Here is a 24,010-nt window from a genome sequence, read left to right on the forward strand (position 1 = left end):
CTGTATTTCTAAATTAGCTTATCCTAATTATATGGGTGAGGGGGGATTTTATTGTTACATCTTCACACATGTTTACACTGTGCTATAATGATTCCTACTTTATCACATTCCCTGACCCCTCTGGAAAAGTGACATCTCTTAACAAGTTTCCTTATTTCATTTTCATAATTGCAAATAATCTATTTCAATAGTATTTAATTTCCTTTAAATTGATTTTTTTGTGGTAATAAACAGAGCTATATTAAAGACACCACCTAGACAAATACCTGGCTAGCAAAATGAGCACTTGAGATGTTATCCATTGCCATTTTTTTCTCCTGTGAATAGCTGAGTTAATTTTTCAAAGTAAGAACAGAGAATTAAAAAGGTTTTCATGGTTTCTACTTACAGATGTTCATTTGTTAAAAAAAATTCTGGGGTTGGGAATGTGGTGTAGTGGTAGAGTACTTGCCTAGCATGCATGAAGCCCTAGATTTGATTCCTCAGTACCACATAAATAGAGAAAGCTGGAAGTGGCACTGTGGGTCAAGTGGTAGAATTCTAGCCTTGAGCAAAAGCTCAGATAATTGCTCAAGCCTTGATTTCAAGCCCCAGGACTGGCAAAATAAATAAATAAATAATTCAGTGCCATTCAATCCACATTTCAAATCCTCTGATTAAAATGCATGTTAAATGGTGAATAGAGGTGAGCATGCTAGCTCATACTGGTAATCTCAGCTACACAAGAGATATAGGTAGGAGTATCATGGTCTGAATCTGGCCCTGGGAAAAAAGGTGAAGCTGAAAAATACCTGAAAAGTTACTAAAGTACTAAATGCTGGTGGCTCACACCTTGTAATCCTAGTTTCTCAACAGGCTGAGATCTGAGGATCAAGTTTCAAAGCAAACCCAGGCAGGAAAATCTGTGAGATTCTTTTTGTTTGTTTGTTTGGGTCTGAACTCTGGGCCTGGGTGTTGTCCCTCAGCTCTTCAGCTCCAGGCTAGCACTCTACCACTTGAGCCACAGCACCACTTCCGGCTTTTTTCTTTTTGCTTATGTGGTGCTGAGGAATCAAACCCAGGGCCTCAGGCATGCAAGGCAAGCCCTCTACCACTGAGCCACCTTCCCAGCCTCTGTGAGATTCTTTTCTCCAATTTACTACTAAAAAATCCAGAAGTAGAGCTGTGGCTCAAGTGGTAGAGCACTAACCTTGAACAAAAGAGCTCAGGGACAGCGACCAGGCCCTGAGTTTAAACCCCAGGACAGGCACAAAAAAAGAAAGAAGTTACTAAAGCATAAAGGGCTGGGTGTTTATGTGGAAAAACACCTACCTAAAAAGTGTGAGGCCCTGACTTCAAACTCCAGTAGCAGACACACAAAAAAAGATGCATGGACATTATTTTGCCTATTCTAGTTTAAGAGTAGATAGATAGTAAGCACTATAAAATAGGAGCAGATTTCTGTTCAGGGTTGGAGAGAAAATTTATGTGTATATGTGGAAGAAGAAGAAAATATGCCCATTGTGTTCTGATAGCTTTTGTTTCCAGATTGGAGAGTACCATACCTTCTTCTGTTTCTTTCTTTCTTTTTTTTTTTTTTTTTGGGTCCAGTCGTGGTGCCTGAACTCTGGGCCTGGGTGCTTTCCCTCAGCTCTTCAGCTCAAGGCTAGCGCTCTACCACTTGAGCCACAGCGCCACTTCTGGCTTTTTTCTTTTTTCTTACGTGGTGCTGAGGAATCGAACCCAGGGCCTCTGGCATGCAAGGCAAGCACTGTACCACTGAGCCACCTTCCCAGCCCACCTTCTTCTGTTTCTACTAGCGTTTAAATGTTCAAATTATATAATCTGGATTTTATTATTTACCATTATGGTATTCTCTACTTCTATCATGGAGCTATGTGGGAATTTTAGAAATATATATTTCAACCCCTTTCATTTATAGTTGAATCTGAAGATTCAAATCATTTAAGAAGGAACTCTGAATTCATGCGTTTATACCTAGTGATCAATTCTGATATCTTCATCTATATAACTATTCTAATTTAAATTCTCTATTTTATGTCTGCACAAGCAACATATAGACTGTCACTAAAAAAGTCAGTGATGATCTGGGCAGGTGGCTCATTGGTAGAGTGCTTGCCTTGCATGCATGAAGCTCTGGGTTTGATTCCTCAACACCACCTAAGCAGAAAAAGCTGGAAGTGGCGCCGTGGCCCAAGTGGTAGAATGCTAGCCTTGAGCTGAAGAGCTGAGGGATAGCGCCCAGGCCCAGAGTTCAGGCCCCATGGCCGGACCCCTCAAAAAATGATAATAATAATAATAATCAGACAGAGTGGATATTTTTCTTTTAAATAATATTGCAAGTCCTGGAATTAAATATAATAATAAAACAGATCACAACTATTATTTTCATCACTGCATCTTATTTTCTCTAGCATCTGAACAAAAATATTCTGTTTCCAGGTTTAATTTATGTAATTGGGGGACTCAGCAATGAAGGAATAGAGCTTCGTTCTTGTGAAGTTTATGATCCACTTTCTAAGCGATGGTCTCCACTTCCTCCAATGGGAACCCGGAGAGCATATCTTGGGGTGGCAGCACTCAATGACTGCATCTATTCTATTGGTGGGTGGAATGAAACACAAGATGCTCTTCATACTGTAGAAAAGTATTCCTTTGAAGAGGTAGGTTGAATAATTTTGAATGTTGTAACTGATTTCCTTTTAATTACCTTTATAAGTGATGTTCTTTGTCTTTTACTTTTTTTTTTTTTTTTTTTGTTGGCCATGGGCTTGAACTCTGGGCCTGGGCGCTGTCCCTCAGCTCTTCAGCTCAAGGCAAGCGCTCTACCACTTGAGCTACAGTGCCACTTCCGGTTTTCTGGTGGTTTATTGGAGATAGGAGTCTCACGGTCTCTCTTGCCAGGGCTGGCTTTGAACCGCGATCCTCAGATCTCAGCCTCCTGAGTAGCTAGGATTACAGGCGATCCTCAGATCTCAGCCTCCTGAGTAGCTAGGATTACAGGCGTGAGCCACCAGCGCCCGGCTTTTTTTTTTCTTTTGGGTCCGGTCGTGGTGAACTCTGGGGCCTGGGCACTGTCTCTCAGCTCTTCAGCTCAAGGCTAGCACCCTACCACTTGAGCCACAGCGCCACTTCAGGTTTTTTTTTTTCTTTTTGCTTATGTGGTGCTGAGGGCCTCATGCATGCAAGGCAAGCGCTCTACAACTGAGCCATCTTCCCAGCCCCTTACTTATGATTTTGATCATTTTACGGTTTTTTTCCTCTTTCTTTTCAAAGAGCCAACTCATTGATTTTTTTTGTATTGATTGTCCAAATCTATTTTATTTATATTTTTATTATTAAGTCCTTCCTCCTGTTTATTTTGGGTTTTTGCCCTTCTTTTTAGAAGTTGAGATGACTGATTATACATTCTCTATAATACTTTTTTTGAGAGTATCTCACTTTTAAGCCAGGCTAACCACAAACTTGAGATCCTTCTGCCTCTGCTTCCTAGATGGTGGGATTATATCTATCTATCTATCTATCTATCTATCTATCTATCTATCTATCTATCTATCTATCTATCTATATTACCATGCCTGACTGTAATACAATTATTTAAATCTGTAACTGTTCTTTGAACAGCACTTTAGCTATATTCCATACATATTGTGGGGTTGTTTCTTTTTTGTGCCAGTCATGGGGCTTGATCTCAGGGCCTGGGCCCTGACTGTGAGCTTTTTTTGCTCAAGTCTAGTACCCTATTGCTTTGGCTACAGCTCCTCTTGTGGCTTATTGAAGGGTAAGAGTTTAATGGATTTTCCTGCCCAGGCTGGCTTTGAACTATGATCCTCAAAACTGTTTCCTGAGTAGCTTGACCCTAATATTTTTTTTAATTTTATTTTATTTGTGAACATACATGGGCAGGATAATGCATACATTTCTTACCAAGCATTGCAGCCTCCTCCTTTGTTTACCCTTCACATCCCTTCCCAGCCTCCCCCCTCCCGACCCAAATATTTTTTAATTTCTTTGACTAGTGGTTTATTAGAAGCATGTTTGGGACTATGGCTATAGCTTAATAGTAAAGTACATACTTAGCAAATGTAAGACCCTAGGTTTTCCCTAGCACCAAAAAGAAAAAGAGATGTATTTAATTTACAGGTATGTGATTAATTTCACTTATTTTGTACTGCTTCTTCTTTTTTGGGTGGTTAGTTGGTTGTGGAACTTGAACTAAAGTCCATTAGGTCAAGTTGGTTATTAAATCTTATCTAGTCTGATTTGTTGAACCATTGTGTCAGTTATTAAGAATGCTGATATCTTTGTATTGTCAAGCCTCATAGTATTCACAAACTTCATAGACCATGATAATGACAGTTTGCCTTGTGAAGGTTAAAATGTGTTTGTGACTTTAAAAGTACCACTATTCCACAATTCTGTGGAATTAAAAAAAATTTTTTTTTAAGTGAGAGAAGAGGGCTGGGAAGGTGGCTCAGTAGTAGAGCGCTTGCCTTGCATGCTTGAGGCCCTGGGTTCGATTCCTCAGCACCACATAAGCAAAAAAGAAAAAAGCCGGAAGTGGTGCTGTGACTCTAGTGGTAGAGCACTAGCCTTGAGCTGAAGAGCTGAGGGACAGCGCCCAGGCCCAGAGTTCAGGCCCCACGACTGGACCCCCCCAAAAAAAATAAATAAATAAAAGGGAGAGAAGAGATGGGTTAGGAGCAATGGGTAAAAATGTTGTCAGACACTTTGTACTCATGTACTCTTTGGTAGAACTTTGTATAACTAAAGATATAATAATTAAAAAATGTAAAAAAATAAAAAGATAAAAAACCAAACCGAAAAAAAGAATGCTGATATCTCCATCCGTAATTAAGGATGATCTGTTTCTCCTTTGATTTATTTGTTTGTTTGTTTGTTTGTTTTGTTTTTTTTGGGGAGTTCAATCTTGGGGGCTAACTCTGGGCCTGGGTGCTGTCGCTTAGCTCTTCAGCTCAAGGCTAGCGCTCTACCACTTTAACCAAAGCGCCACTTCCAGCTTTTTTCTTTTTGCTTATGTGGTGCTGAGGAATCGAACCCAGGGCCTTATGCATGCAAGGCAAGTGCTCTACCACTGAGCCACCTTCTCAGCCCCTTGTTTTTGTTTTTTGTCTGTCCTGGGGCTTGAACTCTGGGCTTGGGGGCTGTCCCTCACTTCTTCAGCTCAAAGCTAGCACTCTACCACTTGAGCCACAGTGCCACTTCTGGCTTTTTCTGCTTATGTGGTGCTGAGGAATTGAACCTAGGGCCTCATGCATGCAAGACAAGCACTCTTACTACTACTGAGCCACCTTCCCAGCCCATAAATGAAATATTTCTATCTTTGTGTTGAAGTCTACTCTATTATAATGTATCATAACTATAGCTAGGTTGTGTGTGTGTGTGTGTGTGTGTATGTGTGTGTGTGTGTGTGCCAGTGCCAGTACTGGGCCTTGAATTCATGCTGTACCACTTTAGCTACATCTTCACTTTTAGCCTTTTTGTGTCATTAATTGGAGCTAAGAGCCTCATCAACTTTCCTGCCTGGGCTGGCTTTAAATCACATTCCTCAGATCTCAGCTTCCTGAATACCTAGTATTACTGGCTACAGCCACCAGCACCTGGCAGGTTTTATGTTTTTTTTTAAATTTTATTTATTTATTTTAGTGTTATTATATATCTCTTTCCTTCCTTCTTTCTTTCTTTTCTTTCTTTCTTTTCTTTCTGTCTTTTCTTTCTTTCTTTCTTTTCTTTCTTTCTTTTCTTTCCTTCCTTCCTTCCTTCCTTCCTTCCTTCCTTCCTTCCTTCCTTCCTTCCTTCCTTCCTTTCTTTCTTCCTTCTTTCTTTCTTTCTTTCTTTCTTTCTTTCTTTCTTTCTTTCTTTCTTTCTTTCTTTCTTTCTTTCTTTTTCTTTCTTTCTTTCTTTCTTTCTCTTTCTGCTGTGGATAGAACCCAGCAGGAATCCTACCACTGAGTTCCATCTCTATTCTCCTCTTTCCACTTTTTTTTTTTTCTGGGGGGGTCCGGTCGTGGGGCCTAAACTCTAAGTCTGGGCTCTGTCCCTCAGCTCTTCAGCTCAAGGCGAGCACTCTACCACTTGGAAATATTTTTCTTTCCTCTTTTAAAAGCGACCTTTTAAAATGGAAAACTCATTTTTTGTTCTTAGGCTATACAAAAGTAGCATAGTACCTTCTTGTATTCCCCAGACCTAATTTCTCAGAACATTAGTCTATATATAGGTTGAGAGCACCTCCTGCTCATAATTTATAATCATATATTTCCTTATGATTTTTCTCTAACGTTACTACTTTGTCCATAACTACTCAAAAATTTATCATGGCAGCCGGGCGCTGGTGGCTCACGCCTGTAATCCTAGCTACTCAGGAGGCTGAGATCTGAGGATCGCGGTTCAAAGCCAGCCAGGGCAGGAAAGACCGTGAGACTCCTATCTCCAATAAACCACCAGAAAACCGGAAGTGGCGCTGTAGCTCAAGTGGTAGAGCGCTCGCCTCGAGCTGAAGAGCTGAGGGACAGCGCCCAGGCCCAGAGTTCAAGCCCCCCACGACCGACAAAAGAAAAAAAAAAAATTATCATGGCAGTCAAAAATTTGACTGGCTTATTTGTAACTTAAATATGCAAGAAGAATCAGAATATCTGATTTCTGAGATTTTATTACCATTTTGTGACCCTACTAACATTTTTTTTTTCTTCCCTTAACAGGAAAAGTGGGTTGAAGTTGCCTCAATGAAAGTGCCTAGAGCAGGCATGTGTGTTGTGGCAGTCAATGGTCTTCTGTATGTTTCTGGAGGCCGATCTTCCAGCCATGATTTTTTGGCCCCTGTTACCTTGGACTCAGTTGAAGTATATAACCCCCACTCAGATACATGGACTGAAATTGGTAATATGATCACTAGTCGTTGTGAAGGGGGTGTTGCTGTACTATAAAACATAAATCATAAGAACACAGGAACATTTTGAAAATGTAGGATCTGATCTTGTACAAATGAAACTTATATTTAGTGATAAGACCCTCTGATTTTATGGAATTTCCATACATTTAGATAATGATTTTTCTAAACATTTGGGTGAGAATGGATATTAAATTAATGAGAAGCTCATATAAATTTTCCCAGCTTACCAAGAATAGAAATGCTGTTTATGCCCTAGAACTATCCAGTTAGACATAAAGTCCTAATTATAAAAATTATATCCTAGAAATGTTTCTAGGATATACTAGCTTCTAGGCAATAGCTTCTTAGGTTGTCTCACCATTGCAATTCAATTTATAACCTGTATATGATACAGGAATAATATCCATGAGACAGCTTGTTTTTTATTGAGATAAGGTCATGATAACTTTTTGCCCAGTCTAGCCTCAAACCATGATCATCTTCTTCCTCCATCTTTGCCACCTACATAGCTGTGATTATAGGCAGGAGCCACCATGCCTGGCTTAAAAGACAGTTTAGAAATCTATGCATATCCTTGATTTAATCCAGAGAACAGTTTTCTGTTGGTTGGGGATCCTTTTTTCTGCCAAGGGCCATTTGGATATTTGTAATATCATGGACTATACCAAATTATCAATATAGGTAGATGTGCCTCAGACAACCAACATAAAACATTTCATCTCTGTCCTGTCTTGAACCAAATGAATGTTCTTCATCCCTAGAACCTGAAGCCACCACTGCCTGGAGGTTTTTTGTGACAGTCTTTGATTTAAATAGGATATTGTAATGGGGGATATATGCATACCTGGAAATGTCTTCATTTTGTAGATAGTTCCAAAAATTATGTTTATGAAGAGAGACTTTTATTAGATTATTAAACTTTGTGAAATTTATTTGAATTTTGGCAAGCCTGTGTATGAGTGCTACTGCTTAACTTACAGAAGGCTGAATTTAGGTACACCTTGAGTATTCCTAGCCTGAAATCTCAAAGGTTTTGAATGTTAATATTTGATGCTGAAAAGATTTTAGACTTTGGAACACTTCAGATTTCAGATTTTCAAAAAAAGAATGTTCAATCAGTAAAATCTACATAAATTTTCTAAAATCTAAAGAATTCCAAAATCAGAAACACATCTTTTCACAACCTTTCAGGTAAAGGATATTAAACCTATACCTGTGAAACTACTGGAAACTTTTTTTTTTTTAGGTTTGATTTTGTTTTTATTTTGTTTTTTTTTGTTTTTGTTTTTTAATTTAATTTAATTTTATTTGTGAACATACTGTACAGATGGAAACTTTTAATTATAATTTGAAAGCCTTCTGATTTAAAACTGTGTTTTAAGATTTGAGAAGCATTCAGAACAACTGTTCTCTGGTCTGTTTTGTAGACTCATTGTGTATATGTCTGTTACTTTTAAGTTATTTGTTTTAGCCAGTTAGAGTCATATTGATTAAAGATTTTGTACACATTAGTTTTAACTAGCTGTTCTAAGGATTTAATTGCTCATTTCCTTTTCCTTTTCTTCTTCTTTTTTTTTTTTTTTTTTGCCAGTCCTGGGACTTGGACTCAGGGTCTGGGCACTGTCCCTGAGCTTTTTGCTCAAGGCTAGTACCCTACCACTTGGCCCAGCACCACTTCCAGCCTTTTCTGTTTGTTTATTTACTTATTGTAGGTTGTGGGGTCTAAACTCTGTCCCTTATCTCTTCAGCTTGAGGCTAGCGCTCTACCACTTGAGTCACAGCACTACTTCCAACTTTTTTTTGCTTATGTGGTGCTGAGGAATTGAACCTATGGCCTCATGCATGCAAGGCAAGCACTCTACCACTGAGCCACCTTCCCAGCCCACTTTTTCTTTTTTTAAATTATGAAAATACCATACAGAGGAGTTACAATTACATGGGCAAGGTAATGAGTCCATTTCTTATCAAGCATTATTGCCTCCTCCTTTGTTTCCCCTTCTCCTTGCTTCCTATCTTCCCCTCCCCACTACCCACCCCTTGCACTCCCCCCCCCCCCCCCCCCGCCACTTTTTGTTTATTGGTACTGAGGAATCAAACCCAGGGCCTCATGCATGCAAGGCAAGCACTCTACCACTCAGCCACCTTCCCAGCCCCTTTCAGTATATTTTAAAAGGACCAGGACCAATATTTTATTTCGATAGAAAAATAAACCCAGGGGTTGGAGGAATGGCGCAGTTGGTAGAATACTAACCAATGAGCAAAAGTGTTGAGTAGTCCTGGTCTCAGACCTGGAAATAAAAGCTCTACAAAACACATTAGATAAGCTGGTGGCTCATGCCTGTAATCCTAGCTACTCAGGAGGCTGAGATCAGAGGATCGCGGTTCAAAGCCAACCCGGGCAGGAAAGTCTGTGAAATTCTCATCTCCAATAAACCACCAGAAAACCAGAAGTGGCGCTGTAGCTCAACTGGTAGAGTGCTAGCCTTGAGCTGAAGAGCTGAGGGACAGTGCTCAGGCCCAGAGTTCAAGACTTATGACCGATATAAAAACAAAAACAACAACAAAAATAAAACAACAACAAAAATAAAAAAAAAACACAGAGTGCTCGCTTTGGCAGCACATATACTGAAATTGGGAAGGATACAGATTAGCATGGTCTCTGCGCAAGGATGATACCCAGATTTGTGAAACATTCCATCTTACACACACCCACACACAGAGATGACATACATATTTGTGAAACATTCCATATTACACATACACACTCTTGAATGCCAGGTACCAGTGGCTCATACTCGTAATCTTAGTTAGTCAGGAGGAGGCTGAGATCTTAGTATTGAGGTTTGATACCAGCCCAGGAAGGAAAGTCTATTAGACTCTATTTCCAATTAACCACCAGAAAACTGGAAGTGGTTCTGTGGCTCAAAATGGTAGAGCAAGCCAGGTACTGGTGGCTCACGCCTGTAATCCTAGCTACTTAGGAGGCTGAGATCTGTGGATTTCCATTCAAAGCCAGCCTGAGCAGGAAAGTCCATGAGACTCTTATCTCCAATAAACCATTAGAATACTGAAGTGGTGCTGTGGCTCAAGTGGTAGAACACTCGCCTTGAGCTGAGGGACAGTGCCCAGGCCTAGAGTTCAAGTCCCACAACCAACCAAAAAAAAAAAGTGGTAGAGCACTAGCCTTGAGCTGAAAAAGCTTAGGGACAACACCCAACCCCTGAATTCCTGAGTTCTAATCCCAGGAGAACAGGTGGGAGTGGGGGATGGGGGGAAGTAGTATGTGTGTGTGGGTGGAACACATTAGATAAGCATTCTAGAGGTAGCATTAATCTCCGGAAAAGTTGGTTTGCCCACAAGGACATTTTCGTTCATAACTCAACCAAATACATGCATTAGGAAAACTGTGTCCTTTCTGTAGGACATCCTGAAAGTCTGAAGGGTAATAGATACTTGATTAGGATCAGTAAGATGTCTAAGAATTAAATATCAAGATAATCTTTAGCTGGACACCAGGGCTCTGCTTATAATCCTAGCTACCCAGGAAACTGAGATTTGAGGATCATAGTTCAAAGCCAGCCTGGGCAGGAAATTGTGAGACTCCTATCTCTAGCGAACCACAAAAAAAAAAAAAAAGCTGGAAGTAGAGCTGTGTGGCTCAAGTGGTAGAGCACTAGCCTTGAGTGCAAAAGCTCAGAACAGCACCCAGGCCTTGAGTTCAAGTGCCATGACCACCAAAAGCCATTCAAGAGGTGGGAATGTGGCTTAGTGGTAGTGCTTGTTTAGTTAGCATGCACAAGTGGTAGAGTGCCAGCCTTGAGCATAAAGGGGCTCAGGGACAGTGTCCAGACCCTGAGTTCAAGCCCAGGACTGGCCAAAAAAAAAAAAAAAAAAAAGAACATAAGGTTCCAGCAAAAGTACAACCTTTGAGTTCAAGCCCCACTGCCAGGCATGTTGCACACATCTGTAGACTACTTAAGCTCTAACCCATGTGCCTTTAATATTACTGTTTATACACTATGCTTTCTGGTTCAAAACAGATTTACAAAATACTCCTGGATTCTCACTATTGCCTAAAATGGTACTATGATGGGAGATGTCTTATATTGCTATGGCGGAAATATAATGTCAAAAATCAGTCTTTGAATTTAACAGATCCAGAAGATTCCAGAAACAGTAAATTATTTAAGTAATAAGATTGTTTTTTGAAAGAATGTACTAATAAAGAATCTAACTTTTTTCTTTTCTTTGTATTACTTATTAACTTAGTTTAATAATAGCATTGCTGGGGCTCAGTGGAAGAGTGCTTGTCTTGCATGCATGAGGCCCTTGGTTCGATTCCTCAGCACCACATAAGCAGAAAAGGCTGGAAGTAGCGCTATGGCTCAAGTGGTAGAGCACTGTCCTTGAGCTGAAGAGCTGAGAGACAGTGCCCAGGCCTAGAGTTCAGGCACTATGACTGACAAAAAAAAAATTAAATAGGGGCTGGGAAGGTGGCTCAGTGGTAGAGCGCTTGTCTTGCATGCTCAAGGCCCTGGGTTCGATTCCTCAGCACCACATAAGCAAAAAGAAAAAAGCCGGAAGTGGCGCTGTGGCTCAAGTGGTAGAGCGCTAGCCTTGAGCTGAAGAGCTGAGGGACAGTGCCCAAGCCCAGAGTTCAGGCCCCACGACCGGACACCCCCCCCAAAAAATTAAATAAATAAAAAAAAAATAAAATAGCATTCCTGGATTACCAACCTGTGTAATGGGACTGCAGTTTTGCTTTTTGTTGCTGGTACCAGGGTTTGAATTCAAGGTCTTATGCTATTAGTTGCCTTGCTTGCTCATCACTTATGGCTGGACCAGACTCTTCCACTTGAGCCATGTTTCTAGCCTGTTTTTCCTTTGTTTAGTTGGACTCTTAAATTTTCTCCCTGGGCTAGCTTTGAACCTCAAGCTTTCAGAACTGAGCCTCCTGAGTGGACTGGACTACTAAGCTGGTTACCAGCTTAATTGCACAGTTTTTTGGTTTATTTTTCTTTCGGTCATGGTGCTTGAACTCAGGACTTGGGTGCTGTCCCTGAGACTCTTTGTACTCAAGGCTAGCACTCTACCACTTGAGCCACACCACCACTTCCAGTTTTTGAGTGATTAATTGGAGATTAGAGTCTCACAGATACTTTTCTGCCTGGACTGGCTTTGAACCACAATCCTCAGAACTCACTTTCCTGAATAGCTAGGATTATAGGGGTGAGCCACCAGTGCCGTGCTACAAGTTTTAATTTTAGGGATATACGCATGTAGATTTTCATTTAGGGTTTAGGGTATGGTGCAGGTTGTAGAATTCTTGCCTAGTAAGTGTAAGGAGCTGAGTTCAAACCCCAATACTGCAAAATACCAGAACAAAGAAAAAAGTACATTTAATTCCATTTTCTGAACAGTGGTTATAGTGTACTTCCTCCAAAATATTGGACAATTTTCTTCTAAATATCTTGTCCACTCCAGTTGTGGTGGTATTTACTGGTAGTCTGATCCTCGGGAAGATCAAGACAAGAGGAGTGCTTGAAGCTACCCTAAATAACCTGGTTTTAAAGAAAAAAATGTAAAATGAGGTTTAGGTCTGTGATATTGTATTAATTTGGTAGTACTGTTAACAAAATACCATAGAAATTTTTAAAAAATTTACTGACAATATTTATGGAAGCTAGAAGTATAAAATCAAAGTGTTGGCAATTTCTTCTTCTTTTTTTTTTTTTGATTGGCCATGGGGCTTGAACTGTGGGCTTGGGCGCTGTTCCTGCGCTCTTCAGCTCAAGGCGAGCACTCTACCCCTTGAGCCACAGCACCACTTCTGGTTTTCTAGTGGTTTTTTTTTTTTTTTCATTGGAGACAAGAGTCTCATGGACTTTCCTGCCCAGGCTGGCTTTGAACCGTGATCCTCAAATCTCAGCCTCCTGAGTAGCTAGGATTACAGGTGTGAGCCATCAGTGCCCAGCTGGCAATTTCTTTTTGTCATTTGTGGACTTGAACACTGGGCCTGGGTGCTGTGTCTGAGCTTTTTTTTTGGGGGGGGGGGTGTCTGGCCATGGGGCCTGAACTCTGGGCCTGGGTGCTATCCCTCAGCTCTTCAGCTCAAGGCTAGCACTCTACCACTTGAGCTACAGCGCCACTTCCGGCTTTTTTTTTTTTTTCCTGCTTATGTGGTGCTGAGGAATTTAACCCAGGGCCTCATGCATGCAAGGCAAGCGCTCTACCATTGAGCCCCCTTCCCAGCCCTGTGCCTGGGCTTTTTGCTCAAGGCTATTGCTCTACCACTTTGACCCACAGCTTAATTTTTTTTTTTGGTGGTTAATTAGATAAGTCATACGTGATCCTCAGATCTCAGCCTCCTGAGTAGCTAGGATTACAGGTGTGAGCCATCAGTACACAGCAAAGTGTTGGCAATTTTTTTAGTGCAATGGGGGAAGCATGTCTTCTGTGCCTCACCCATCATGTTCACATGGCATTCTTCCTGTTTGTCTTGTCTCCAATCTTCCCTTTTAGAACACAAGTCATATCATGTTAAAGCCATCACAATCATTTCACCTTAACCTTATTACCTACATAAAGGCCCAATCTCTGAAAAAGGTAGTATGCTGAGGAATTGGGGTTGGGACTACAACAATCCAACAGAAGTGTAAGAAAGTAAACAACTTAATGCTCTTCCAGCACATCTCCCTTGAACTCAGGTCATTATCCCTGAGCAGTTTTGCTCAAGGCTAGGGCTCTATCCCCAGCTCTGCTTTGTTTTCTGGTGGTTAATTGGAGATAAAGAGTTTCATTTTCCTGACTGGACTGGCTTTGAACCACAATCCTCATATGTCAGCTTCCTGAATACATAGAATTACGAGGACAAGCTACCAGCACCCAACTTCTTTTAAATATTTTTGACCAGTTTGTTTTACTGTTCAGTGTTAAGACACTAAGTTGTTTCTAAGCCATACTAAATATCCTGATAAAACCTAGAAAATGTATCTAATTGTTCCTGTGAGACTACTCCTTTACTTTCAGATCTACAGATTCCTTCATCTCATAAAACTAGTTTATACCTGGTAAAATAAACTTGATATAAAATTCCAAGGGAACTGTATGAAAACACATTGGAACCATTTGTTTCAGGATATGAGGTATTTCTCATGAAGTAGAACAATTCTTTCTGTGAAATGTGTACATTCTTTTTGGTCAGTCGTAGGGACTGAACTCGGCCTGGGCACTGTCCCTCAGCTCTTCAGCTCAACACTAGCACTCTATCATTTGAGCCACAGCACCATTTGTGTTTTTTCTGCTTATATGGTGCTAAGGAATCAAACCCAGGGCCTCATGCATGCAAGGCAAGCATTCTACCACTGAGCCAGCCATCTTCCCATCCCGTGTTTTTTTTTTTTTTTGGTTGGTCATGGGGCTTGAACCCTGGGCCTGGGCACTGTCCTTGAGCAATTCAGCTCAAGGTTAGTGCTCTACCACTTGAGCCATACTGCCACTGCTGGTCTTCTGAGTGGTTTTTTGGAAATAGAAGTCTCATGGACTTTCCTGCCCAGGCTGGCTTTGAACCGAAATCCTCAGTCTCAGCCTCCTGAGTAGCTAGGATTAAAGGCATGAGCCATCAGCACCAGGCATGTGTGCATTTTTTTTTTTAAATGATCATAAGACCTTAATAGGGCCAGGTTCCAGTGGCTCATGCCTATAATCCTAGCTACTTAGGAGGCAGAGATCTGAGGATCATGGTTCAAAGCCAGCCCAGGCAGGAACCTCTGTGAAACTATCTGCAGTAAACTACTCAGAAAACCAGAAGTGGTGCAGTGGCTCAAGTGGTTGAATGCTAGCCTTGAGCTGAAGAGCTGAGGGATAGCACCCAGGCCCCAGAGTTCAAGCTCCATGACCCAGCTCCCCCCAAAAAAGACTCTAATAGGTTTTTTTTTTTTAACTTTTATTTTACATTTTTCAAGACAAAACACTGAAATGTTTAAGTGAATGATTATTCAATTCATAAAAAGGCTGAATGTAAACTACTGACATGACAAAGACTTGGAGATCTTCAAGCTCTTGATCAAGTAATCACCATGAAATTTTAATTATTTTTTGTTGTTGTTGGTCATGGGGCTTGAACTCTGGGCCTGGACACCGTCCCTCAGCTCTTCAGCTCAAGGCTAGCGCCCTACCACTTGAGCCACAGCGCCACTTCTAGTGGTTTATTGGAGATAAGTCTCACAGACTTTCCTGCCCAGGTTGGCTTTGAACCGCGATCCTCTGATCTCAGCCTCCTGAGTAGCTAGGATTACAGATGAAAAGGTTGTTTTTTATTTTTTTTGTTTTTTTTTTAACTGTATTTTTTTTTTTTTGTCTTCTTTTGTGGTACTGGGGATCAAACCCAGGACGTTGCACTTGCTAGGCAAGCGCTTTGCCACTGAGCTACATCCCAGCCCGAAATTTTAATTTTTTTATTGGTGGTCAAGGCTTGAACTTGGGGCCTGGGTGCTGTCCCTGAGCTCTCAGTTCAAGGCCAGCGCTCTACCACTTAAACCACACATCCACTTCCGGCTTTTTATGTGTATGTGGTGCTGAGGAACTGAACCCAGAGCCTCATGCATGAGAGGCAAGCACTCTACCACTGAACACCTTCCCAGCCTCCCCACCCCCCCTTTTTTTTTTAAAGAAATGAAAAGCTTAGCCAGGCTCCAGTGGCTCATGCCTATAATCTTAGCTCTCAAGAGACTAAGATTTAAGGATTGCAGGAGGCTGAGATATGAGGATCACGGTTCAAAGCCAGCCCAGGCAGGAAAGTATGTGAGACTCTTATCTCCTATTAGCCACCAGAAAAACAGAAGTGGTGCTGTGGCTCAAAATGGTAGAGTGCTAGCTTTGAGCAAAAGAGCTCAGGCACAGCGCCTTCACTGACAAAGGGGAAAAAAAAAGGCTCAGGGACAGTAGCTTGGACCTGAGTTGAAGTTCCATGACAGACAAAAAAAAATCAAAAATAAAAGAAATGAAAAACCTGAGACAAATAAATTAGTTTTGCTAGGGGGGGAAAAAAAGAGCCAAACAGGGGAGTTAGAAGGTGATGATAAACTGAAATTTTACAAGTCTAGTAGCCAACAGGCTGTTATCAACGAAGTAATTTTACATTTATTCTACTTGATGATGACTCTTGTGTCCTTTCTCTGGATAAATATTCTGAACCACTAAAGTGACTGCAAATGAAAAAGATGCCACTAAAGTGGTTACTATCCTCCAGCCTTTGAACCAGTTGGGATACTGTGGCAAGAGAAAAACTTCAACATGTAATGCTATCCCCAAACCTACTACAATTGTGACTATGGCCTCAGTGAGTCCTTCACAGAGGAAAGCAAACCATGAAAACACAACAGGAGTTATACTGTTAGCTAAATTAAGGTAGTCTAGTTTGGCTGGACTACCTTCTGGTAGAGCAAAGCCCCATCTGACTCCTCCTAAGAAAGATAAGAAACTGGCTCCATAAGCCATCTGAGAAAAAGCTAATCCAGGGATATAGGTCTTTGCCATGACCATGAGCACTGGTGGAGCAACCAAAGGGATTAGCCCTGCCAGATTTAGATATAATGCTGGCTTTGGGCTATCAAGCAGGTAAGTGATAGTGCTTGGTGGCCTGGCAACTGTTTGCTTTTCCTTCTTCTTAAAGCAGCATGGTGATGTATGATAGCATTGTGTCTTGTTCAAACATACTGGAAATGATTGGAAAAGTTGAGGCTTTGGACACAAAGGAGAAAACTTCTGCTGAAGAGCTGTCTTGAAATAAAGGGCATCCATTTTGCTGGCTCCCAGTCTCACTGTGAAAGAACACTTCAGCATCTATAAATAAAATAGGACCAGAAGACAAAATTAAAAACAGAATTCACCACCAGATTTGTTGGTTAATTCCACTCTGAAACAAAGACAAAAAAGCAAAAAAAAAAAAGCTGTCTGTTAAAATATCAAATTTTACAACCAGGTTGTAAGACTACACAGGCTTAGCTTATTGTTGGTATTAATGGTAATATATTTCATAATACAATATGTAGTTATTTCCTAATATATAATATACAACTGCTATGTCAATTGAAATATTTAGAAATGAAATAAAGCAGCACTAAGAGCTAAGAATGCTATTTTAAGTTGAGAAAGGAAAATCTAAGCTGGGCATTAGGCTCGTGCCTGTACTCCTAGCTACTCAGGAGGCTGAGCTCTGAGGATCATGATTCAAATTCAGTCCAACTAACCACTAAAAAGCCAGAAGTGGAGCTGTGACCTAAGTGGTAGGGTTTTAGCCTTCAGCAGAAAGGCTCAGGGACAGTACCCAGGTCCTGAGTTCAAGCCCATGACCAGCACATACACAAAAAGAAACATGTACCAATTTAGTGTGTTTGTTAGCTAGGCACTGGTGGCTCACTCCTGTAATCCTAGCTACTCAGGAGGCTCAGATCTGATGATTCCAGTTCAAAACCAGCACGTGCAGGAAGTCTGTAAGATTCTGATCTACAATTAACCACCAGAAAACCGGAAGTGGTGCTGTGGTTCAAGTGGTAGAGCGCTTGCCTTGAGCTGAAGAGCTCAGAGACAGTGCCCAGGCCCAGAGTTCAAGCTTCATGACTGAAACCAAAATATTTAGTATGTGTATGTGAGCACAAGCACGGGCACTGCATCTGGGCTTGAACTCAGGACCCAGGCATAGTCCCTGATCCTTTTTGTTTGTTTTGGCTACAACTCACCAAGTGATGTTTTGATTAATTGGAGATAAGAGTCTCAATTGACTTTCCTGTCTTGGCTGGCTTTGAATTGAGATCCACAGATCTCAGCCTCCTGAGTAGCCAGGATTACAGCCAACAGTGCCAATTTAGTTTTTATAAACATTACTACCTTCCTTTTACATAGCTCTTCCAGAATTCTAGCGTCTATTTTCTATGTGGGGAACTTAATCTGTCTTCCAAAATTCAGCTTGAAGCTTTTTTTTTTGGGGGGGGGGGGTCCATTTGTGGGGCCTGAACTCTGGGCTGGGGCGCTGTCCCACAGCTCTTCAGCGCAAAGCTAGCACTCTACCACTTGAGCCACAACACCACTCCTGGCTTTTTTCTTTTTGCTTATGTGGTACTGAGGAATTGAACCCAGGGCCTCAGGCATGCAAGGCAAGCGCTCTACCACTGAGCCACCTTCCCAGCCCTTTTTTTTTTTTTTGGTTGGTCGTGGGGCTTGAACTCTCTCTAGGCCTGGGCACTTTCCCTCAGCTCTTCAGCTCAAGGTAAGCGCTCTTCCACTTTAACCACAGTGCCACTTTCGATTTTCTGGTGGTTAACTGGAAATAAGAGTCTCATGGACTTTCCTGCCCGGGCTGGCTTTGAACCTCAATTCTCAAATCTTGGCCTTGAGTAGTTAGGATTACAGACCTGAGCCACCAGCACCAGGAAAGCTAGCTTTCTTTCTTTTTGGTCGGCTGTGGGTCTTAAACTCAGGGCTTGGGTGCTTTCCCTAAGCTCTTCAGCTCAAGGCTAGTGCTCTACCACTTGAGCCACAGCGCCACTTCCCCTGCAAGCTTTCTTGAATCCTGTAGTAAATATTGTTTAAACTTCATTCTAATTCTTCTCACAGTGAACTAAAATTGTCTTTGTCTTAGAAGACTTGAGAGCACCATATATTTTCTTTCTTTGACTTTAATAACTCTTTTCTCATTCTGTGCATAAGTGAGCAGATGCTAGACTTCAACTAAGAATAACTAAAATAATGTTGATTTTTTTTTTCCCCCGTCCTAGGACTAGGACTCAGGCCTGGGCACTGTCCCTGAGCTTATTTAGCTCAAGGTTAGCATTCTACCACTTAAGCCACAGCACCACTTCTGGCCTTGTCTGTTTATGTGGTATTGAGGAAATTGAGCCCAGGGCTTCATGCATACTAGGAAAGCGCTCTACCACTCTACCTCTGAGCCACATTTCCAGCTCTATGTGAATTTTTTTTTTTCCTTTTGCCAGTCATGGGATTTGAGCTCAGGGCATAGGCAGTGTCCCTGAGCTTCTTTTTGCTTGACGCTAGCACTCTGCCACTTGAGCCACGTCTAGCTTTTTCTGTTTATGTGGTACTGAGGAATTGAACCCAAGGCTTCATGCATGCTAGACAAGGACTCTACCACTAAGCCACATTCCCGGCTTTTTTTTTTTTTTTTGGCCAGTCTTGAGGCTTGAACTCTGGGCCTAGCCATTGTCCCTGAGCTTTTTGGCCAGTCTTGGGGCTTGAACTCTGGCCCTAGCCATTGTCCCTGAGTTTCTTTTGCTCAAGGCTAGCACTGTACCACTGGAACCACAGTGCTACTTCCAAACTTTTCTGTTTATGTGGTACTGTGGAATTGAATCCAGAGTTTCATGCATGCTAAGGCAAGCACTCTACCACATTCCTAGCCCTGAATTTTTTTTTTTTTTTGGGGGGTCCGGTCATGGGGCCTGAACTCTGGGCCTGGGCGCTGTCCCTCAGCTCTTCAGCTCAAGACTAATGCTCTACCACTTGAGCCACAGCGCCACTTCCGGCTTTTTTTTTCTTTTTGCTTATGTGGTGCTGAGGAATCGAACCCAGGGCCTCATGCACGCAAGGCAAGCGCTCTACCACTGAGCCACCTTCCTAGTCCCACCCTGAAATTTTTTAAAATGGAAGTTTTTTTTTGTTGTTGTTGTTGTTTCTGGTCAGTCGTGGGGCTTGAACTCTGGGTCCTGGGCACTGTCCCTCAGCTCTTCAGCTCAAGGTTAGCACTCTACCACTTGAGCCACAGTGCCACTTCTGGTTTTCTGGTGGTTTACTGGAGATAGAAGTCTCACAGTCTTTCCTGCCTGGACTGGCTTTGAACCTCGATCCTCAGATCTCAGCCTCCTGAGTAGCTAGGATTACAGGCGTGAGCCATCAGCGCCCAGCTTTAAAATGGAAGTTTTTTAGGAACCTTGGAGGAGTCTTCACTAACAATGCTAGGAATCATTGTGGGGATTTTCTCTTGTTTCCATTTGGAATGTTCTTTCTTCAGCCTGGAAGATCCCCCTGACCCACTAAAATATAATCATAAAGCTATTCTTGATACTTATTTCCCTTCCATGCTTTATAATTCTCCATTGTTTTTACCACTTGATATACTAAATATTTTACTTATTTGTATTTTAGCCAATCCTCTCTCTTTCACTTGAATTCATGAAGATGAAGATAAAGCCAGAAGTGGTGCTGTGGCTCAAGGGGAAGAGTTATAGCCTTAAGCAAAAGAAGCTTAGGGACAGTGCCCAGGCCCTGGGCTCAAGCCCCAAGACTGGGGCTTGAAAAAAAATTATTTTTTCTTTCTGCTACTGCTCTAGCCATTGTAGTTTTTTGCCAAGTGTTCAGTATTTGCTGAATAAACGTACCTTTGAAGATGCTTGAGAAAAGCTGTGGATGAAGTGAATCATACTGGTCTCTACTAAGTTTTATTCAGGAAGGTGTCAAGCAGTTCTGATTAATTTATTTTTACAGGTAACTGGAGGAGCTGAGCCAGATGCATGTTACTGTGTATAAAATAACATTATTTAATCACCTTGATTTTTATAAACTTTTTAACAAAGTAACTCATGAAAATTTTTTCCATAGAACACGATTTCCTTTTATAACACTCACTGGTGCTTTTCAAAGAGCCAGTACCATATAAAGGAAAGAGTTTTTTTTTTTTCTCCAACTGTTTTTAATTTTCTGTTTAGTGTAACAGAAAAAGCAATACACAGAGAAAAGATACGGATTTTATAAACCACGGATTCCACTTCCAAGCTGTGCAATATTGGCAAAGAGCTTCCTATAGTGCCAGCTTTCCCATCTTTAAAATGGAAGGTCAGACCTCTACCCTTTGATTATCTACCATCCCATCCCGCTTAGTTATCAACTTTGGGGATTTAAAATTTACAGCTCGAAATGACAGCAGAAACAAATGAAATTTATCTGTAAGTTGGTACGGCAACTATATATTTTATATGCATTTAAATTTCCCACTTCCTGATACTCTAACCACTGTAGGTAGCAGGGTTTTGCCCAAGTCACTAGTATTAAAAGTGATACGCAGCCGGGCACCGGTGGCTCAAGCCTGTAATCCAAGCTACTTAGGAGGATGAGATCTGAGGAATGCAGTTCAAAGCCAGCCCAGACATGAAAGTCCGTGATACTCTGATGTCCAATTAACTTCGAGTTGGAAGTGGAGCTGTGCTTCAAGTGTTAGCGCGCTAGCCTTGGGCACACACACACCAAAAGCTCAGAAACAGCGCCCAGACAATGCTTAAATTTAGAGATAACAACGAGAGATTCCGGTCTTCAATTCAGGCGAAAACTCACATATTCCTATTTCTCCCATGGGACAACTGCAAACAGCCTCAAGCCTACATCTTAGGAGAGATCGTAGTTTTGACGCAGAAGTCCTCGGAACTACTTTTTTACTACCAATTCTTGGTGACCATTTTCCCAACATGCACCCTTGGTGGTTTCAATACTCACTCTCCAGTAGATTCGCGCGGGGGAAAGAAAAACCGAGCGGTAAAGAAGCCCAGAAACTCGTGGGAACTGCACTTCCGGCGAGTGGAGCGAAACACTCCCTCCACTTCCTGAGAACGGAAAAAGGAAAAAAAAAAAGTCCGGGTAGGGACTTGACTTGAGCTACAATGGTTCCAAGGCCCGGCTTTCTGTTTTGAGGATTTTTCTTATTATTAATTCTTGAAATCGGTTGTTGAACAAGGTACCTTAACAGTCTGTATTCCAGGGTTCCCAGCTAGACGAGTCTGCCTGCAGAGTTCGGGAAGGTAGAGTGCAATTACTCAATCTCAAAGTGACGGTGGTGGCAGAAAATAGTTGATTTTCGAGGCTAAGGCCAAATGTTTATAGAACTTTTTATTTTTTACTTTGCAAAACAACGAGGTATTGGAATGACCGGATAATCTTACTCTTCAGCTGGGTCCTTTAATATACTACCGAGGTTGGAGGAGCGCTATTTACTTCTGTTTTCTTTGGTAGGACCTATAGACTTCAATAAGGATCAAAGAGTAGCAGAATTTTCAGTTTTATAAATTAGGTTGGGCGTTAAGAACTTTGGCCGGGGGAGGGGGTGATCCAGAAGTATTCCTCCGGCTTGTATTTTTTGACTGCGCCACCTTGGCCAAGTCACTTCCCTATCAGTCCATCGAAGGATCTGGTGATGATAGGCAGTTTTAGCCTCTAAGGATAACGTCTCCATCTAAGGATAAAGCTGTAGGCAAACGGGAGAGGATCCACTCCCGCCAGCTTAGGCTTGGTTAATTGAGCTTCCTTCCGGGTTGCCATGAGCCCCCCCCCGCCCTCCCTCCGGAGGCTTCCGGAGAGGCAGAGGGCCGCAGCGAAATCTCCCAGCCGTCCAGGCTTTCACTTTTAGTTCCTTCTCCCGCTCCGCAAGCACCGCCCCTTTACGTCGTGCGTTACCCGACGAGTCTGCGGGTGGGAGAAAAGGTTTTCCGGTTCTCAGCGCAGGCGCAGTCGCAGGCGCAGGCTCCGCCCGGGACCCCGCCCGGGACCCCGCCCTGCATCGGTGCGGGGCCGCGACGCTCCTTCCGTGCCCAGGAACTACCATTCCCGGCGGGTAGCGTGCCAGGCTCCGCCGCGCAGGTCTCTGGAGCAGGCCCGGTGGCCCGCTGGGGGCTGGAGTCTCAAGGACGCGCGCACCTGAATCCAGGAACTGGTGTGCGCGGGTAGGGAAACACGTTCTTCCGAAACTGGTTTACTCATACTGGTAGCGGTAGTTGGGCGACGCGAGCTTTCCCTGAGAGGAATGTGCGAGGGTGAAGAACGAACGGGGGCCGGCGAAGGACTGGTATACTTCTACACACCTCACTCACTGGCTCACTTGGTCTGGGACAGATGAGGAAGAGTATTAAACTCAGGTGCTCTGGCCTCACTGACGGTGCAAGGAAAAGCAAAGGATTTGACTCTGAAGTGGCGACTGTGCACCGCCGGAAGCTCTAGAGAGCTGGGGGCGGGAAAGGGCTAACCGCCATTCACGCGGTCGCGCGCTGAGCGTGTGAGGCGCCGGCGTAGCTCCGCCGAGCCGCCGAGGCCCGGGAGGCCCCCGGCGCATGCGCGTGCGCTCCAGCGGGTAGGTGTGTGAGGGGCGGGGCCGGAGGGGGCGGGGCCAGGTTTTCCGTGGCTCCTCCTCCTCCAGCCGCTCTGCCCCTCCTTGGGCCTTGTGGGCCGGGCAGCCATTTTGGGAAGAGCTTTGTTATGGTTGTGGGCTAGTCACCTCTGTGGGTCTGAGAAGCTGGACACGCGTCGTGAGACGCAGCGTCTTATCCTTGACCGTAGCCCCACGGCTACCGGGTGAGTGGGGGTTTACGGATACCGAGCCGTAGGGGGACCCTGGAGTCTCCTGGAGCGGGGCTCCGCCCGCTGCTTGGCTTGCCGTCTGTGAAAACTAGTTGGAGGAAGGTCGCACACAGGTGGTTGGGTGTCGGTCGTCCTGGGAAGGCCGAGCGGAGCCCCGGGGTCGGGTAGTTCGGGCGCCCCTCACCCCACGCGCCTCGAGTGTTGCCCCCGAGCGTCCCCGCGGCTCGTCGGGAGCGCTTCTACTTTAACTTTGCTCTCCAGGTCGGAACGCTCACCTGCGGCGCTCTGGCCGCCCTCCAGGCGGTCCGCCTCGCTGGTGCTTCGGTGGCTTGGTTTACGGGTTTCTTTTTTTTTTTTTTTTTCTTAGAATAAGAGCCACGGACTTTTGTTTTCCATCTTGTAAGTCAAATGTGAGGTATCTGAGGAAGAAAAAGAGTTTTCACGCCCGGCGCCCGGGTTCTTGTGGGTAGTAAGTTAGAGTCAATCTATCCACTGTCTACCCTTTTACACGAGCAAAATATTGGTTGATCTTGAGTTGACCAGCATTTTTATTCTATTTTAAATCTCTCAACCCGGTGAAAATCAGAAGCAAGACTGAATCTAAAATGGCTGTAGCGTGGGGAAGTAGCCTGTTCTTTGGTAACTTAAATGCAATAACATGTCGTAATGTTTTAGTCGTCTTACCCTATGTGACATTAAGTGGATCTTTTGATCTTGGGGCTGGGGGGCGGGGGGAGGGCGGCGTTGGTG

The 24,010-nt window shown here is 43.0% G+C and overlaps 3 protein-coding genes and 1 non-coding gene across 6 annotated transcripts in view; 3 read left to right on the top strand and 1 right to left on the bottom strand.

Annotated features, from left to right (window-relative positions):
- The window catches only part of Ipp (intracisternal A particle-promoted polypeptide), a 47,703-nt gene extending 38,194 nt beyond the window's left edge, over positions 1-9,509 (top strand). For both annotated transcript variants that reach the window (XM_069987347.1, XM_069987346.1), the window contains exons 8-9: positions 2,443-2,663; positions 6,720-9,509. In XM_069987347.1, coding sequence (XP_069843448.1) covers positions 2,443-2,663; positions 6,720-6,944 — 446 coding nt within the window. In that variant the 3' untranslated portion in view covers positions 6,945-9,509. The remainder of the gene's footprint in view (positions 1-2,442; positions 2,664-6,719) is intronic.
- Positions 9,510-9,511: 2 nt separating this feature from the next.
- Positions 9,512-9,614, top strand: LOC138803537 (U6 spliceosomal RNA). The gene has a single exon (XR_011364956.1). It is a non-coding gene; the product is annotated as a U6 spliceosomal RNA (small nuclear RNA).
- Positions 9,615-14,855: 5,241 nt separating this feature from the next.
- Tmem69 (transmembrane protein 69) lies at positions 14,856-22,479 on the bottom strand. Its single transcript, XM_069987350.1, has 3 exons — positions 21,410-22,479; positions 20,302-20,439; positions 14,856-16,753 (listed from the first exon to the last, which is right to left on the bottom strand). The coding sequence occupies exons 2-3, from the start codon at positions 20,341-20,343 to the stop codon at positions 16,052-16,054; spliced, it is 744 nt and encodes a 247-aa protein (XP_069843451.1). The 5' UTR covers positions 20,344-20,439; positions 21,410-22,479; the 3' UTR covers positions 14,856-16,051.
- A 70-nt stretch (positions 22,480-22,549) lies between these two features.
- The window catches only part of Gpbp1l1 (GC-rich promoter binding protein 1 like 1), a 71,936-nt gene continuing 70,475 nt past the window's right edge, over positions 22,550-24,010 (top strand). The window contains exon 1 of one of the 2 annotated variants that reach the window (XM_069987349.1): positions 22,550-22,629. The gene's annotated coding sequence lies outside the window, so the exon portion shown is untranslated. Of the gene's footprint in view, positions 22,630-23,125; positions 23,255-24,010 lie in introns of those variants that run through there. The other variant, XM_069987348.1, reaches the window with a different exon arrangement.

Source organism: Dipodomys merriami, unplaced genomic scaffold (assembly GCF_024711535.1).
Source record: "Dipodomys merriami isolate MVZ:Mamm:240054 unplaced genomic scaffold, mDipMer1.0.p SCAF_34, whole genome shotgun sequence".
Lineage (NCBI taxonomy): Eukaryota > Metazoa > Chordata > Mammalia > Rodentia > Heteromyidae > Dipodomys > Dipodomys merriami.

What these genes read in the sequence shown, in the direction of transcription:
- Tmem69 (XM_069987350.1), bottom strand. Translation starts at nt 20,343, where the DNA reads ATGATTCACTTCATCCACAGCTTTTCTCAAGCATCTTCAAAG. An exon ending in TTTCTCAAGCATCTTCAAAG is followed by an intron (nt 16,754 to 20,301) that starts GTACGTTTATTC and finishes TTTTATTTATAG; the next exon opens with ATGCTGAAGTGTTCTTTCAC.